The sequence below is a fragment of the Notothenia rossii genome (genome assembly GCF_949606895.1).
Source record: "Notothenia rossii genome assembly, chromosome: 5".
Taxonomy (NCBI): Eukaryota; Metazoa; Chordata; class Actinopteri; order Perciformes; family Nototheniidae; genus Notothenia; species Notothenia rossii.
In genome coordinates, this window is record NC_136903.1 from 81,721,108 (window position 1) to 81,738,049 (window position 16,942).

General features: G+C 39.0%; 1 protein-coding gene across 4 annotated transcripts in view; it reads left to right on the plus strand.

Moving 5' to 3' along the window:
• Positions 1–2,812: 2,812 nt before the first annotated feature.
• The window catches only part of slc2a9l2 (solute carrier family 2 member 9, like 2), a 147,897-nt gene continuing 133,767 nt past the window's right edge, over positions 2,813–16,942 (plus strand). For 2 of the 4 annotated variants that reach the window (XM_079682207.1, XM_079682206.1), the window contains exons 1-2: positions 3,853–4,007; positions 14,062–14,149. In XM_079682207.1, the coding sequence (XP_079538333.1) occupies positions 14,078–14,149 (72 nt within the window). In that variant the 5' untranslated portion in view covers positions 3,853–4,007; positions 14,062–14,077. Of the gene's footprint in view, positions 2,884–2,992; positions 3,061–3,852; positions 4,008–14,061; positions 14,150–16,942 lie in introns of those variants that run through there. The other 2 variants (XM_079682204.1, XM_079682205.1) reach the window with 2 other exon arrangements.

The following is a 16,942-nucleotide window of genomic DNA, read 5'->3' on the forward strand; positions in this document are numbered from 1 at the left end:
CCCTCATCAAACTTAGCAGAAATGGCTTGATTTTGTTCTCAGCAGGGGACTTTGACAGAGTATTTCTCAAAAAGTACACAGTAAAAGTACTTCAATGTATTGTAAGTAGTAGGCTAACTAATACAAAGTCAAACAGTATCAATTTCATTAAGAATGAATGGTAACATTATCAAAGATAGCAGAAAACATGCATTATGTAGCGGAGGGGACTCTGACAGAGGATTACTTACAAAGTACACAGTAAAGTGCTTCATTTTATTTCTGGTAGCAGTCAACTAGTAGCCTACCGAGTCCAACAGTGTCAGTTATATTAAGAACTTGTGGTAAAATATTTGTATCACTCTTTGAAGAGTGCATAATCGCTGTATGGTTTAAATCTCCTTAGTTACAATGTTGTCCATTTTAGACAAAGGCTTATTATATTTACAGCCCTAATAACATTCATTTTCTGGGCTCAATATGTGTCTTGACTGTTTTCGTTGTGATCGCTAAATTCACCTTGTTCAAACCTGGTTCAAACATTGACCCAGATCGCTGGATCGCTAGAAACACCGCTGTCATCAGGCTGGCAAGGGCTGTTCCATGCTCTGCTCAACCTCCCGGCGGGAGGCTCCCGCCTTCCCCAATGGACTCAGTAAAGCCCCCTGCTGCCGTGCAGCATGTGCCAGCCACGGCGGAATATTACTGCCAAAAGTCACGTGACTCACTCACGTGACTTTTGGCAGTAATATTCCGCCGTGAGAAGAAAAAGTTTTGTACTCGTAAAAAAAGTGTTGTAGTTGTAAAAAAAGATTTTTTACTTGTACAAAAAAGTGTTGTAGTTGTAAAAAAAAGTTGTGTACTTGTAAAACTGTGCTGAATTTGTCTCTGAAACATGATTTATTAGAAAAATGGTATGTGTTTATTTGATCGATACGTTTTTTCTTTGCAAAACTAAATGCATTAGTGTGTAGATGGTGTTTTGTATTTGCAAACCACATTGTGTTTGTTAGTGAATCATGAGGCATTTGTAAAACCTGTTTAGTTTGTTTGTGGAGTTATGGCAGCAAATTAGATCCATAGTCAGAGTCAATGGAATCGAGGGGAACTCCCACATACTCCTTATTTGGTAATGTGTGTGTGTGAGACATGGTGTGAGACTGCCGCATAGCCAAACCGAAAGCTGCGATAACTCTGGTGGCATACCATTAGTAGCTAACTTTTACCCTCCGATGTTTACATAAAAATTGAATTATGGATTATAAATTAAAACAATTAATACCCAGAAGCATGATCAACCTATTGATTAACCGATTCAGCCGCGTTTTTTCTCGTTTTAATGCCATTGAACAAGTCTTTTGATCAGATTGACAGCTACGGTGAGAGGATCTCCCGTAAAAGCTACGTAAAGGTACGTGTTGTGATGTCTGAGTTTGCTTCCCCTGTCGCGAGTTCGGATCATTTAGTGATGATATACATACCTAAATAATCTGTGGAACCTCAGCTTTAATCGGATATATTGTATGTGCAGCTACGATAAGTAATAAGGGTCTTTTATCTTGAGTTTTGTGCCAAAGTGCGTTAGCATTTTTCGCTCAGGGGTCATTTAGATGCTTCTTATGAGACTTGTTTTTTTTTTTGGTAAAAATGGTTTGTATAGTCAGTTAGCTGAGATTATTCCCGTTAATCTGGTATAACACATTAATAGGTTCTTAAATATTAAGATCCCCTGAGACAGTGTCGTGAAAGAAAAAAAAAAAAAGGACCCGCCGAGGGGGTCTTTGGGGCTTAATTAACTTACTTTGTTGATGTATGAAAACTGTTAGAACTGGTTTGTAAATGGTTCTTAATTATTAATAAAGTGTTTACAGACTAATTCATAACCTAATTATAAACCCTTTATGAGAGTAGTCTTATTGTAAAGTGGTACCACCTTATCTTGCTCACCATTTTGTACACGTATCTCCTTGGGTCTTTCCCTTCCAGTAGTGTGTGTGTGTGTGTGTGTGTGTGTGTGTGTGTGTGTGTGTGTGTGTGTGTGTGTGTGTGTGTGTGTGTGTGTGTGTGTGTGTGTGTGTGTGTGTGTGTGTGTGTGTGTGTGTGTGTGTGTGTGTGTGTGTGTGTGTGTGTGTGTGGTTGCTTGACATCCTCCTGGATCCATTTTCTTTATATTTATAAACAGTTTTACTTATTATTAAGACCAGATGGACCTGTATTGATCCCCGTAGGGAAATGCAGGTGTTATAGCAGCAACAGAAACAGAGATAGTACACATGGGATATTAAGAATCCAAATGAAATAATACAAATAAAGAATAAACATGTATTGATAGTATGAATAGAAATAACAAAAATGACATGAGTTAAACTCTGAACATTTGAGGGTACACATATATTCTAAAAACATGTCATGTATTTTAAGCCTGGGTGAGGGATCATTCCTTTTCCATTTGGTTTCTTTCATTGTATGCATTATTTTGGGTTGTCTGTCCCGCTGTACGAATTAAATTGGGCATTAAAAATACTTGACTTGATTTGACACACCCTTATCTGGTCAGGAAGATTCTAGCACCCGGGAATGTAAATGATCAATATTTTTTTATTCAAAACATGCAAGCTGCCGACACAACTGACGGTGATCCGTTCCTTCTTAGGTCACAGATTTTATTTTTTCTCTGTGACGTGGAAGAGGCCAAAAAGAGTGTGTTCTCAAGTCCAGTTTTTTTCAATCCGCGTCACTCCACAGAAGAAGAGGGCAGTGTGCAAATACCTGGAAAATAGCAACATGAAAAAATAGTCAAGGGGGTCACATTTCCTTCCCAATGTTTATGCGCACAGTTCGCTACCACACTTTTTTTTTTAATAAAGATTAACAAGGGGCATTCTTCCCCCTCCACCACCACAGGTTAGTGGGCCAAACTATCTGCCTAGTCTTTCTGCACAGCTTACCTACCTAACACTACTGTGCCTTCATGAGAAGAAGCAGTGGAGAATGTATCAATTACCCTGAATAACTGTATCTTTTGTGACAGATTGGAATACGCTGGGTCTGTTGGAGCAACCTGTAAGGGAAGATCAACAGGTGAGCAAAACACACACATGTTTAATGTGTTGTCAGTGTAGAATTTAGCATTTGGTTGTGTTTGTATGCCATGGTAGTATTTTTGATAAACACATCGGGGTTCCACCTGTATTAAAAAAAGGTCTATGAAAAAAAGAAAGAAATTTAGCCTAAATGAAAAACAAAAACCAAAATTCAGACGGTACACTTACCAATTCCAATTTCCACCAAATGAAAGCTTTCTTTAGACTAGAGGGCTAAATGTTGATGAACTGAAAGACCAGCAATTGTTTTGCTTGAGTGTGTAAGCTCAATGCCTTGTAATCAGGCTATTGCCATTTTATAGAATCAGTAATCTGATTGCGTCTTTTTTTTGGTGTATCTGTAACAAAATACATCTTGATTATATTCCCATTACAGGTAATCCTACTCCCCAGGCCTGACTATATGTAGCAACACTATAACGAATAATGTGTCACTAATGTTAGCTTTTAAGGAACTAAGAAAAGGAACCCTGTTTCAGCCTGACCACAATGCAATGCATTGTTGAGTCAACTCAAGATAGAATAACAGCATTTCAGATGTCTAGTCACAATAATTGTCAGGTTATAAAAGTGCATTTATATGGGTTTAAGTCAATGTTTGAATTTGTTTAATATACAGAGAGTGAACAAAACTATGATGCATTACATTGTTGACTTGGGTAATTATTTGATGATTTTTCAAAACGTATTCATTAACTTGGCCAGAAGGCAAAATGCTTGGAGCAGATGATTGACTGACTCTTATCAGCACTCTGCACTGTGGCTCAAACGGCTTCTGACTCATGTTCAGTGAGAGTAAATTAAGTTAGCCAGTTAGTTCTCATGTGATAATGGTGCTTTTTTGAATTAGGTTCCTGCAGTTACTTTGGATGTGAAATCCGCAAGAAAAGCCTGATCTTGGACAACCATAGTCTCGAGTGGTCGGTGAGTTTTCTTTCTCTTGTTTTCTTTTTCTTACAGAATCAATGTTTTTGCTATCAATTTCATATTTGGGTATTAATGATATTTCCATATGTTTGATTCACAATAACTGATTCACAAAAACATCGTTTTCTGTCGGTGACACTCACAGCGGGAAGGTCAATGTTTAACGCAGCAGCTGACATCAGTTTTAAGGACCAGGCTCCACAGGGGGAAAACAGTTATCTGAGATAAACAAATGTATAGGGCATGAGATATGGAAAGAACTTTGGCATTTTGAATCAATAGTGACTGTAATAACCTTCTGACTTAGGACTCATGATTCAAGGGCAGGACTACTACAGTATATGTACATAGTCAGTTCAGGTAAATAAACTGTAGATAGTACAGTTATAGACAGTACTTAGCTTTACACTGCTGAAAAACAGAGACAAAGGACACAGTATCTATGATGACATACAACAGCACACGTCATTATATGTTCCATAAACTTGTTCAAAATGTATGGCTGAAATTTAAATATAAATACAAGACCCTTATTTGATACCCTCTGCCCAGGGGTTCTGTTCCCACTGACAGGTCTATCCACAACCTGGGAAACCTTCTGTTACCTAGACTCCCGGGCAGGTCACGCAGGGGGTGTCCGATTTACAAGCCTGAGTTTCATTACTTGGGCCATCTCTTTTTTCCCATGGCAGTTCCTAAACTTTATGCACTTGCTCTATCCTCCAGTCTAGCCCAAACACCAAATACGTCATGTTTTTGACTCTTTTAATTATACTTGATGTAGTCTTTCATGTGGTTTCCACAAGGCAGAGTTGCGGCTCACTCACATGTTTGTAATAAAGATAGCTTCCTACAAAATAATCAATGTGAAGCCAAGGGAGAATAAAGCATCCATTGATCTGAGTAAAAGCGGCCTGTGGAGAGGTTTTTTTTCCCCGTTTTTTTTCTTGGATTAAAGACCAAGCTTTTGTGTTGTTTTTATGCAACGAGTTGTAGCCTGTGTGCTAAAGCTCCACCGGCGGCAGGAACTCTTTCTTCCTCTGTGAGAATGCCCTTGTCGCTGCATTTATCAGGAATTCAGCTGGTAGAGCAGAGCTTAATTATGTAGTTGACTCGATCTAGATACTCTGTGATCTGAGGACGTTTCTCTGGACTTGCGTTGAGTTAGGTGTGGGGTGGGGGGGTTTAGGGGTGCTTCAAGGAATGATGCAGGACAATGGAGCGTGGGTACTCTGGATGGACACCCTCCATTGTTCCTCTCATAGTAGGAGATCTTCTTCCAATATGGTATCTGTACATTAGGATTCAAAGCGTTGCAACTTCAACGTCGACTCAGTGCCAGGATGTATCCAAACACTATTCAAAGTAAGTACAAGAGTTACTTTCGTATTAATTATTGATGGTGAAAGTAGTGAGCTATTGTCCCCATGTGTGACTCATGGTCAGAGGTGAAAGAAGTACTCAGATCTTGTACTTGAGTAAAAGTAGAAGTACCAGAGTGTAGGAATACTCTGTAACTAGTAAAAGTCTTGCAATCAAAATGTTACTCAAGTAAAAGTAAAAACATATCAGCATCAAAATATACTTAAAGTACCAAAAGTAAAAGTACTCATTATGCAGATTGGCCAATTTCAGAATAATATATATTGTATATTTGGAACATAATTATTGATGTGTTTATCAAAGCTGGTAAAGGTGGAATTTATGTTTAATTGATTAAGTGCTGGGTAGCTTGTGAATTGAATCCAGTTGTTTATAATTCACATTATGAATCATAATCTGCAATGTAATTAAAGGTATTAATGTAATGGAGTAAAAGTACACTATTTTACCTCTGAATTGTTGTGGAGTAGAAGTACAAAGTAAAATAAAATTGAAATCAAGTAAAGTACAAAGTGTACTTAAGTGCAGTACTTGATTACATGTACTTAGTTACTTTACACCACTGCTCATGTTTACTTGCACAGAGAAGAAGAGGGCAAGTTGTTTTCGGAAATCGTTTAATAAATCATTGAGTTTTTAGTCTGGGTTTCTTTGGAATCCCTTTGTTTACTGGGGCTAACGGCACATCCAGAAATAATACTAGAGGTTTCTTAACACTGGTGGCAGCACAACAAACCATTGTCATGTGTCTGCGTGGAACAGCAAAAGTGAAGTTTGTTAAAGGGCCCATGTCATGGCCATTTCTACTGATCATATTTCCATTGTTGAGGTCTAGTAGAATAGATTTAAATTGTGCAATTTTCCAAAATCACATTGGTTTCTCATACAGCATCTCTGTATAGTATGTTTATTCACCAGGTATTCACTCTCTGTCCTAAACGGCTTGTTGAAACTCCTGCCCCTCGTCCCTGTGAGCCCAGTGTGCTCTGATTGGTCGGGACGTTGCGAGGCTCGTTGCTGCGAGGAGCGGACAGATTTCCGGGTTGGCGATACAGCGAGAACAAGCTAAACTCATCCTGAGCACACACAAACACTCACAGCCGAAGTAAAAACAATAAGTGTGGCTTGATATTGAGTAAGAAAAAGATTTATAACGCTGTAAGAATGGGTCTGCGGAGAGCATTTCTCCACGATCCCAACTCGTCTATTACCAGCGTTCATTGACTCCCTGTTAGTTAGCCAAGGGATTCTGGTGTGTCAATCAATCAATCAATCAATCAATCAATCAATCAATCAATCAATCAATGTTTATTTATATAGCCCAATATCACAAATGTTACATTTGTCTCATTGGACTTCACAGTTTGTACAGAATATCAGTATAACAATACGACACACTCTGTCCTTAGACCCTCACATCGTACAACGAAAACTTCCAGAGAAAACCCACAGTTTAAAAGGAAAAATGGGAGAAACCTCAGGGAGAGCAGCAGAGGAGGGATCCCTCTCCCAGGATGGACAGACGTGCAATAGATGCCGTGTCTAAATTGAAAAGATAATACATTTGCAACATAGGTAGTCAAAATGTTTGGAAATGCATGTGTGTATAATAGGAAGATGAATCCACAAGGATATCCATCCAGGACTTATGATCTTATGATGAGACCGCATACGTCACTTCCGCCAAAACGAAGGCTGTCCCAATTAAAAAAAAAGACAAGACTCCTCCGAATGCGGCCCGCAAATGCAGCCTTCTTTCCCCAGATTTAGAGGATACATCTGATGTACACTCCGCGTTGTACCATATCCCAGGATGCAACGGGTGACGGTGACGAATGAGTTTTAAAAAATATATAAGGCTTGTAACGTCCCATCAACGGCTACAACAGTTTCAACTGGATTCGTTTTTAAATGTACTCACCCAAATAGTAAACGACATGAAAGAAAAGTAAACCTATTTAATTTGTGTATTTAAATATACGGGCAATTGGAGATGTCTTCTTAATATTACATAAATAATATGAAGTGAAAATATTTCTAAACCCTGTTTGGTTTTCATATTGTTGGGATTCATTATAAAGCTAATTTATTTATTTAACTGCTTTTGTTATACAAATCTTACTGCAACAATTTTGTTTTGATAGGGAGCAAGGAGCAGACTGCGCAATTTATCCAGATGCGCGGGGAGAATGAAGCCCTCTTCACGGGGGCCTGTTGCGACCTCGGGAAAATAATTTAAACATAACACCAAAATAAGTGCAGCTAGATCTGACTCCATATTGAACAGTTTTGAAAACAGTTTTGAAAACAGTTTGAAAACAGTTTGAAAACATTTTGCCTAGTGTCAGAAATTATTACCGGCACTTGTGACTGCAGCTGGTTGCTAGGTGACGGGGGCGGCAAAATGTAGGGGTAACTGCCGGTGACGTAGCTACAAGGACATGCTCCGTAGACCGTCTCATTTCGCAAGCTGGGTCCTCCGCGGACTGCGAGGCTGGGTCCTCAGGAGGCTGGGTCCTCAGGAGGACCCAGCCTCTGAATTGGGACACAGCTTATATCAGCAAAACTAGGGGCTGAATCTAATCAGCTCTAACTATAAGCTTTATCAAAAAGGAAGGTCTTAAGCGCACGATTCGCATCAACCTTTCATTGATTTTTTTCTTTCATGGCCTACTTTTATTTAGACCCTCCAGAAAAACGCGATTCTGCGATCGCAGAATACAATAAATATACATTGAATGTGTTTAATTGAATAGGAAAGGGGTTTAACATTAGTGGCAGGTTGTGTGTGAGAGAGAATAAATAAGACAGCCCAATATAAAAAAAAAAAAAATCTATTCTTTTTCGCAATTTCACCGCATAAAATCACATAAAAACCCTGCATGTTCAATCGCATAATCAAGGATTTTAGCCCGCATAATCAAGGATTTTTGCCCGTGTTTTTCTGGAGGGTCTAATAAGTGAGTTTTCCTCAAAAGCTGTTGCCATGGCAATGCATCCCTTGCAATAGAACACAATATTGCTATAACTCCTTTGAAAATTGTCAAAAAGTGCTAAAACTTCACATGTGTGCTAACAGTCTAGCCGTGAAGACATCTGCCGGACAGTGTTGACATTTTTTCAAATGCCGTTGCCATGGCAACACAATGCTCGCCATGAAACACGGTTTTCTCAGTGAAAATGCTCCAAACAGCCCAAAACTTCACAGGTTTGGTAACGATGCAGCCATCAACATATCTAAGCGTATTATGGGGTGTCATCAAATACCGTTGCCATGGCGACAGATCATTCGCCATCAAGATAGTTCAATAGTTTGCAGTTCAAATATTCTGCAGCTTTTCCAAGCTTTTTTACTTTATTTTCTTCTCTTATCACACATTCAGTGTTCATGTATCATTTCAATCTAAATTCTTCACTTTCTTCTTACACATTACATTTCAGCATAGCAATTCAGCGTCAGCTTTTCAGCATAAAGCATTCCCACTAGCAATTTCTTCAGGAATTGCATTCTCTAGTTGAAGGTTATTGTTGATTTATACCAAGGACCTTCTAACCAAAGGAGTCATATGTTGTAAATGGTTGGTTCAATGTGGAGAGGTGCTTTTAGAGATTGCATTCTTCTCCCGTCGATGATCATTTCAGTAGTCTTGTTTTTCCATTGAATTCCCCCTACACTGACCACCTTTCTTCACCTCCAGCCTGTAGGCGTCTGTGAATGTCTTTGGAGATCACCTTTTGATTACAGTAAAAGCAGAACTGAAATCAATAGACAGAATTGAAATCAATAGACAGAATTGAAATCAATAGACAGAATTCTAACATAAGGTTTTGTTTTCGAAGATGAAGTTTAATGACATTGACATGAGTTGGGTGAGTCTATAAAAGGGAGGTAACTTTTTATGCACCATGATTCAAAATAAGATAATGCTCTCTACTGCATTCATAACCACTGATGTCAGAGCTCAAAGCTACTGTATGCAACAGGTTTATGAATAAAGACATGCTCAACTAAAGACATATTGCCAACAGCTTTAGCAGTATGACACTATACTCATGTTAGCTGCAGTTCAAGGTAGGTCATCTAATAGAATAATTAAACCGGGCTCTCAGACAACTCAGGATATCAAGCATTTCTGAAATCTGGTCTTCAGTTTGACAGATAATATTGAAGTCATTAATTAGAAGTTTTAGTCTTGACTGAGACTATTGTGATTTGAAAGGAACTTCTCTGACAAACAGACAGTCCATTATTGTCTGTATCTTCCACTCTGCAGTGGCATATTTATCACCTAATTGCCATTCATAGTAGAATAAAAAAAGAAAAAGGTAATTTCTCTCCTTTTATCAACACTGCGGATGAGGCGATTGTCTAGTTTGAATAAACTGTCAGCCTGCAAATTTAACGGGGGTTTCATGCTTATGCCCGGGGCTTTTACTGTGTTAACCATACAATATCAATTTTATACAATAAAATACTAATTCTTGCATGATCTGCTTTAAATGTGCCCTATTATGCTATTTACATATTTTACCTCTAGTGTGACATGTTTATAAGCTTTAATGTTCAAAAAGGCCTTTATCTTTCTCAAAGTTTTCACCCTCTGTAATTACAGCTGGTCGGAGGACATTCAGCTGCCTCTTGACAAAGCAACGCCATGTTTTTAAAGTAGAGTAGTGCTATCAAATAGTACAGAAACATAGCTAATGTTTCTTTTTACCGCAACTCTGCTGACCCAAGTATTATTTTACCAAGACCGGGAAGCAAATGGGGTGACTCATCAAAGTGAATCATTTGTCAGAGACAGATGACAGTCATATCTATGTATACTGTCGGGATAAATAGTCGTCCTGAGCATTGGATACACAGCCTGCGTGGGTGAGTTTACCCAAAGTACTTAGCCTACCATTCAGCCTGGTGAAAAAGGTGGTCTGCTGATCTATCCTCCCTGGCTGCAGGCTGGTAACAGACAGTTGGGATTGCGGCGAAATTCTCTCTGCAGACCCATTCTCACAGCGTTTATCAACCTTTTTCTTACTCAATATCAAGCCACACTTATTGTTTTTACTTCGGCTGTGACTTTGTGTGTGCTCAGGGTGAGTTTGGCTTTGTTTCGCTGTCGCTAAACAAGGAAACCACACCTCCACGGGGCGCAGTGCGATTCACAACGTACCGACCAATCAGAGCACACTGTGCCAGAGTCCTGCATCGGGTCGGGTATCCCCGCAAAAAAGGTGATTTGCGGGTGGTATTTTTTCAAACTCTTTTTTCCGGGTTCGTTTCTGAGTAAAACAAAGATGATGCGGGTCGGGTTGCGGGTGTTGCATAATAAATATATTTAAATAATAATAATTTAGTTTAATGTTTAAATCCTCAGACCTCTCCCCCGCGGGACCGAGCATAATCATAACCTCTGCAGCGCATCTATCTGCTGCTGAGCGCGCCACATTCTGAATGGCTGAGGTGAAGCTCTCTAGCGGAGAATACAGCATTTTCAATAACTCTTCTCTTCCTCAAGAGCGAAATCCAACATCTGGGAGGCTTTTGGTTTCATCCTAGATGGAGAAAATAACCAACCTCCCAGGCTTTTTGAGCCAAATATGCAACTGCGTGTGTTAATAATTGCACGTTTTCACTGCTCATATATGCGGGTTCGGGTCGGGTTGCGGATCTTGTGCCGGCGGGTCGGGTCGGGTTGCGGAACTAATTGGCAATATGTGCGGGTAGCGGGGCGGGTTCGGTATTGCACGTCGCGGGTGCGGGGCGGGAGCGGGTCTTGAAAATCAGACCCGTGCAGGACTCTGCACTGTGCTCACAGGGAGGGTAGGGGCTGGAGCTATTGGAGCTACAACGAGCCGTTAAAGGCAGAGAGTGAAATTCAGTGAATACACGTAGTTTACAGAGTCAGATTACATTACAGATTTTGGAAAATTGCACAATATAAATCTATTCTAGTAGACCTCAACAATGGAATTATGATCAGTGGAAATGGCCATGAAATGGGACCTTTAAAGTAGCTTGTGAATTTACTCCAGGTGTAACTAAAGTCTTACTTAATTGTTGATTATATTCTGCAAAGTAACTAAAGGTATTCAATAAATGCATGGGAGTAAAAGTACACGATTTGAATTGTAATGAAGTACAAAGTAGCAGAACGTGGAATTACTTGTGTAAAGTACCTCAAAATTGTACTTAAGTACAAAGTGAACAGGTCACTTTGTCAGCCACCGAAAGTCAATAACAACTTCCTGATAGCAAACCAACCTGATTTCTGCATGTTACACAATCAGCCAGACGGTGGACTCATGGCGCACATGGATGAACTTGTTTGCTTTTGTATTGGGGATTCAGTCACACAGTTCATCTACTATAGTATTGACTTTTTATGCACAACTAAATTGTAAAGCTGTAAGTGCATGTCTTTTTACAGTATAGGTAGCTTATGTGACGACCCCTGCTTCACTGCCTATGCTGGTGTGGGTGTGCCTTTGTGTGTGGGTGTGTGTGCTTCTCTCTCCCTGATTGTATCCAGGTGCAGCCTCTCTCCAGGTGCTCCCAATCTGATCAGCGCCTCCATAAAGGGTCTAAGTAGGCTGCAGTGGCTCTCTCTCTGCCCGGGGGAACGTAGGAGGAAGAGCAGCCCGGAACAGCTATCCTCCTGCATAGAGCTTGTTAACCCTGTTTGGTGGTCGGTTGTTTTGGGGAGTGTGAATAAACTCCTCTTTTTTCCGTACTCACGTCGTCGTCTCATCGCTGCGTTTGTTATGGCTGAGAGCCAAGCCGTGACACTTATTGTAACCAATATGTGAGGTATTGGTACAATATCCTGAATTCAAATGCATTTCACGATTGGCTCAGTTGTACCGCATAAGTTCTACTTGTAGTCAGTTGACCTTGAGTTCAGAGTTTTTCAAACTATTTCAAAGTCGAGTCGAATTTCATTATGAGCTATCAAGCTTCGACCCTCAATAGTGATGACAAATTGTGAAGATGAACGATGATTTATTTTGCTAATTTGTTCCTGATGTACTGAAACTGACTGATTTGGCATAACCGCAATTAAAGCTGTAAAATGTGTCTGAAAGCTAAATTGGAAATATTTTGAACTGATATTGGAATAAATGCAATTTTATCCAAGAGGTGGTTGAATCAAACTGATATTTTTGTACAGGAAGCTCTTCAGACGTCTTATGAATTCACTCCAAGGGCAAGGCTTTTAATTGAGCTCCTTAGGACACCGAGTCCTGCTGATCTTCATTCCTGTCATCCATTCAGGTTCTGATTAACATTCTGCAGCTGAGCGAATCCCATCAATTGTTATTAACTGTGCAGCAGGAGCGGAAATCAGCAGTATTAACGGTCACCGACTTCAATCAGAAACGTCCAAAACCCTTTGATGCTTGTTTGTTCAGAAGGTATCCATTTAGGGGAGAGCGGGAATAGTTGTAACACTTTCTGTCTCAGCACCTTTTACTTACTGAGGCATTGTGTTAGAGCTCTGACATTTTGAAAAATAGTGCCATTACTTGTCTTCTACAAATAGCAATGTTTTTCTCAAGTATATTCACAAAATTCGGCAAAAAAACTGTACTTTTTAAATATCTCAATATTTTGAGTTGCATACCAAATCCACTTCTTCATTTCTTACCCGTCACATTAAAAGCAGCAGAGTGGACACTGACAAATGCAGCAGTTGACAAATGCACATGAAAAATGACACATAATAATGTGTCAATGTGCTAATAACCAATTAACTACCCTTCTTTACCCATCTGATGCTCAGTGCTCCACAAAGAGCAAGTACAAAGTACAAGTCCTCTCCTCCAGTAAAGTAACTATTCAAGAAGACTCGTCCTTGCTGCTCATTGGAGACTTTTTCCACTGCTGTGATAACAGCTGTTTCGATCCTCTTTCGCTGAGTTTTTGTAATTTCTTTCTCAATGTGACACGGCAGATAGATTAGGTTTTCTCTTTGGAGACAGACTGGATCGTCTTGCACTTAACCCTATCAGACTTCTCAGTAACTGTCAGGGCATGCTGAAGAAAAAGGAGTGAGAAAGAGGAAATGTGTGTCATTGGGGTTAGTTCACATTTGACCTCAGTCACTGCTTCAGTTAAACCCTTCTTCAAAGGTAGCAGTGCTGTCTTGGTAAAAACAAGAAGGGCTTTTATACCTGAAAATCTGAGTTTTGACTGTGAACACTTCTTTACAGCATTCACGTTTCTCTTGCAAGCTCAGAAGGAAAGAAGACCTTTAGATTTTATACAACTTCTGCATTTTTATGTCGACTTTCCAGTATGTCTGATTGTTAATATTGATATAACCACAGGGTGGCAGACTCGGGCTTATAATTTGCTATTTATTTGCTCCATAGTGGAATTATCCACTGTGTTGTGGCTTAAGTATTCAACTGCCAAGGTCCTGCAGGTAAATAGAAGGTCATTTATTCCTGTTGGAGAGCTGTTTTTACTGTTGAATTGATCTTCTGGGTTATTCCTAAATGTATCACCAAGCTGTGACAATTCTGTGCATGCATATGTGTGTGTCAGCAAATATAGTCTTTTCCTCTCAACAGATGGTTCACTCAGAGGTTTCCCTAATAAGTTCCACTTCCCCCTCTTCGTTGTGAAACATGTCTTGTATGAGCTAATGATCATTCTCCCTTTAAGTTGCTGAAACGTTAGGATGGACGAACCACAGAAGGATCAGCCGGCAGCAGACCAGAAGATGAAGGACTCTGGGAAGAACTCTGAACAGGTGAGTGACTCACTAGGATAACTCAATCATATAATACAACATATAATCATACAATGAGCCACCAAACAACAACGCCTTTTGTATAAGTTCACTGGCTGAATGGGTTTGTCATGGCTGTTTGTCATGCTTTTGTTATTTGGCTGTTATGTCATACTTTAACCCATTAACATTTTTATTCGACATGCAGGATGTCATTGTGAGCAAGCCACAGCTGACTACATGATCTTTGTTATGGTCAAACATAGACGTCTGTGCTGTTATCCAAAATCCTATTTGAGCTTTTTACCTGCCGCTGAAATAGAGGCAATATTTACTCTGCTAAAATTACGATATCTTATTCATGTTTTAAGAAAGAAAAACTGAAGATGTAACATTTGCCAGGTTTATAAAAACGATTGACTGATGTTAAGTAATACAATGAAATAGAAAAGTAGGGACTCAGTTCGGGAAAGTTATAATACTACAAAGTGAAACCAATTAAAACAAAGACAAACAAAAGTCTTTGATCATTAACTTTAATGACATTTTTGCCTATATCCTTGTGATCATAAAACATTATTTATTCAGAATTCCCTGCATGTGTCCACATTGTGTTAATACGATTTATTACAAATATTTTCACACAGAAACATCATAGAGGAAAATCACTTTTAAGAAACATGTTTATTAGATTCTATTTATGTGTTACAGATAACTTTTCTGAAAGAAATATGAACTGTACACCACTCACTTGATCTCCTTTCCTCTCTACCGCTGGCTTCATAAACATTAGAGCTATAACTTTGATCACGCTGCCAGGGCAATGTCAGTTTCATCAACAGTCTCCTATAACCAGCAATAAACCTCACCTCAAAGATAACAAATGTCCTGATCCAATCATAGTTACGCCATCTCATCAAATCCAGATGTTTAGCTTCTCTTCACCCATCAACCTCACCGCCGGCGTTTAGACAGCTGCACTTCCACCTTAACATCCCCAATATCACCATGGAGTGAAATCTTTAAAGATTTTCAATGTCTTTTATCTCGTGCACACGTCAATTCATGTTTTTTAAGCCAAAATAAGTCTCGGCTCTCTCCTGATCGAAATATTTTGGTTTGACATAACTTCGGACTCAATCAAAGGTATAAACATGATCTGTCTTCACATATCAGTTTCTGGTTGTGAAACTCCCTAAAGCTACTAGATATCTAAACTACCACTCTAAACCTAATCACACACCTAAAGGCTATTCTCTGTGATCTTCTTTTGAAATGTATATTTATTCTCGAGCGTCCTTTGAGCAAACCCTGAAAAAGTTATGAGGCCCGGATAAGATTATCTAAATATGACCCGTTTGTGTATGGCTGGCTTTGAGTTACAATACTTTGAGGGCAATAAGTGGGTGTATTGTGGCAAATCTTTTGTGCATATATGATTACAATTAATTGTATAGTGTGTAATTTAGAGACCGCTCGATTATGAACAGATGAAAGGGTTCAGCCTGCCAATTTTTGTTTCATATCAATCGGTGAGTACAGATTTAAAATACTGGCAAATACTGAGCCAGCGCCTCTTACATGTATATATATATATATATATATATATATATATATATATATATATATATATAATGGGCTCAGTCCTACAAAGCAAAAGCCTTTATTTCATCACTTCATACACCTTTCAAATTGATGCATTTTGAATAGCCTAAAAATGCCATAGAATTGCTCCAACCTCCTTTTTCTTTAAGATCACGCTTCAATACAACTTTTTCTGGAATCAATTATTATTCAAAACGTGTGTGGAGAGATTCTGTTGAATATGCCTCCTTTGATGGTATATGCAAATAGGAAAGGAGGACTATACTGGGGAAGAACTCTGCTGAGACACATGAGTGCATATTGCAAGCATAATATTAGAAGTGAGTTATTGCATTGTGTAAAGGGATGAAGATATACCATATGTGCAGAGAAAACATTTATTTAACACACATTCTATGTAGAACTACTCTCAAGGTACTAACTTTGAATGTGTCTTCCAAGTTTTCTCAATGTTATAATTAGTATTACAGACACCCTGCTAAAATAGTCAGAGGCTGTAGACCTCTGTTTGGCCTTGGAGCCACTACCTGCTATTTTTACTCAGGTGTTTCCTTTTACCTTGACTATTAATTTAACAGATAAAATCAAATTTTTTAAATCTACATGGAGTGAAGGCCACTAGCTAAACTGGTATGCTGACATAGCCTTTAATGCCTAATTTAGTAATTTACAACATTATATTTAATAACTTAACGCTGATGGCAATATCATCCGATCATACATTTGAATAAGTGGACAGGGAGACACTTTCAATGAACTGTACTTTCTTTGACTTTGCTACACAACATTAAAGCAGATAACATATTGTGCGCATCACTGTGTGCTCTAATCCTTAACCTTGCAACCTTTAGAAGTGATGGGCTGACATTGCCATCCCCATAAAAAGGCAAGTAGTGGTAGAAGGCTGTCGATAAAACTGAAACATTAGTAATCTGTGAAAAGAGAATTAAAAACCTTAGTTTTCTTTCATATCCAGCAGAGGGCGACTCTACTGATGGCAAAAATACATCTGATTGTATAGAAGTCTATGAGAAAATGACCCTACATTATTCACTTTAATTCTTAACTTAGAAACCTTTTCCCAATTAGTTTTTTGTCTTCTTTCCTCAGTTTCAAGTCTTCTTCAATACAGCATAGTAATCTCTTTTTTAAGTTTTGCCATCATGAGTCCCATCCCTCTCCTCTCTCCCCCCTCTCTCCCCTGCCCCC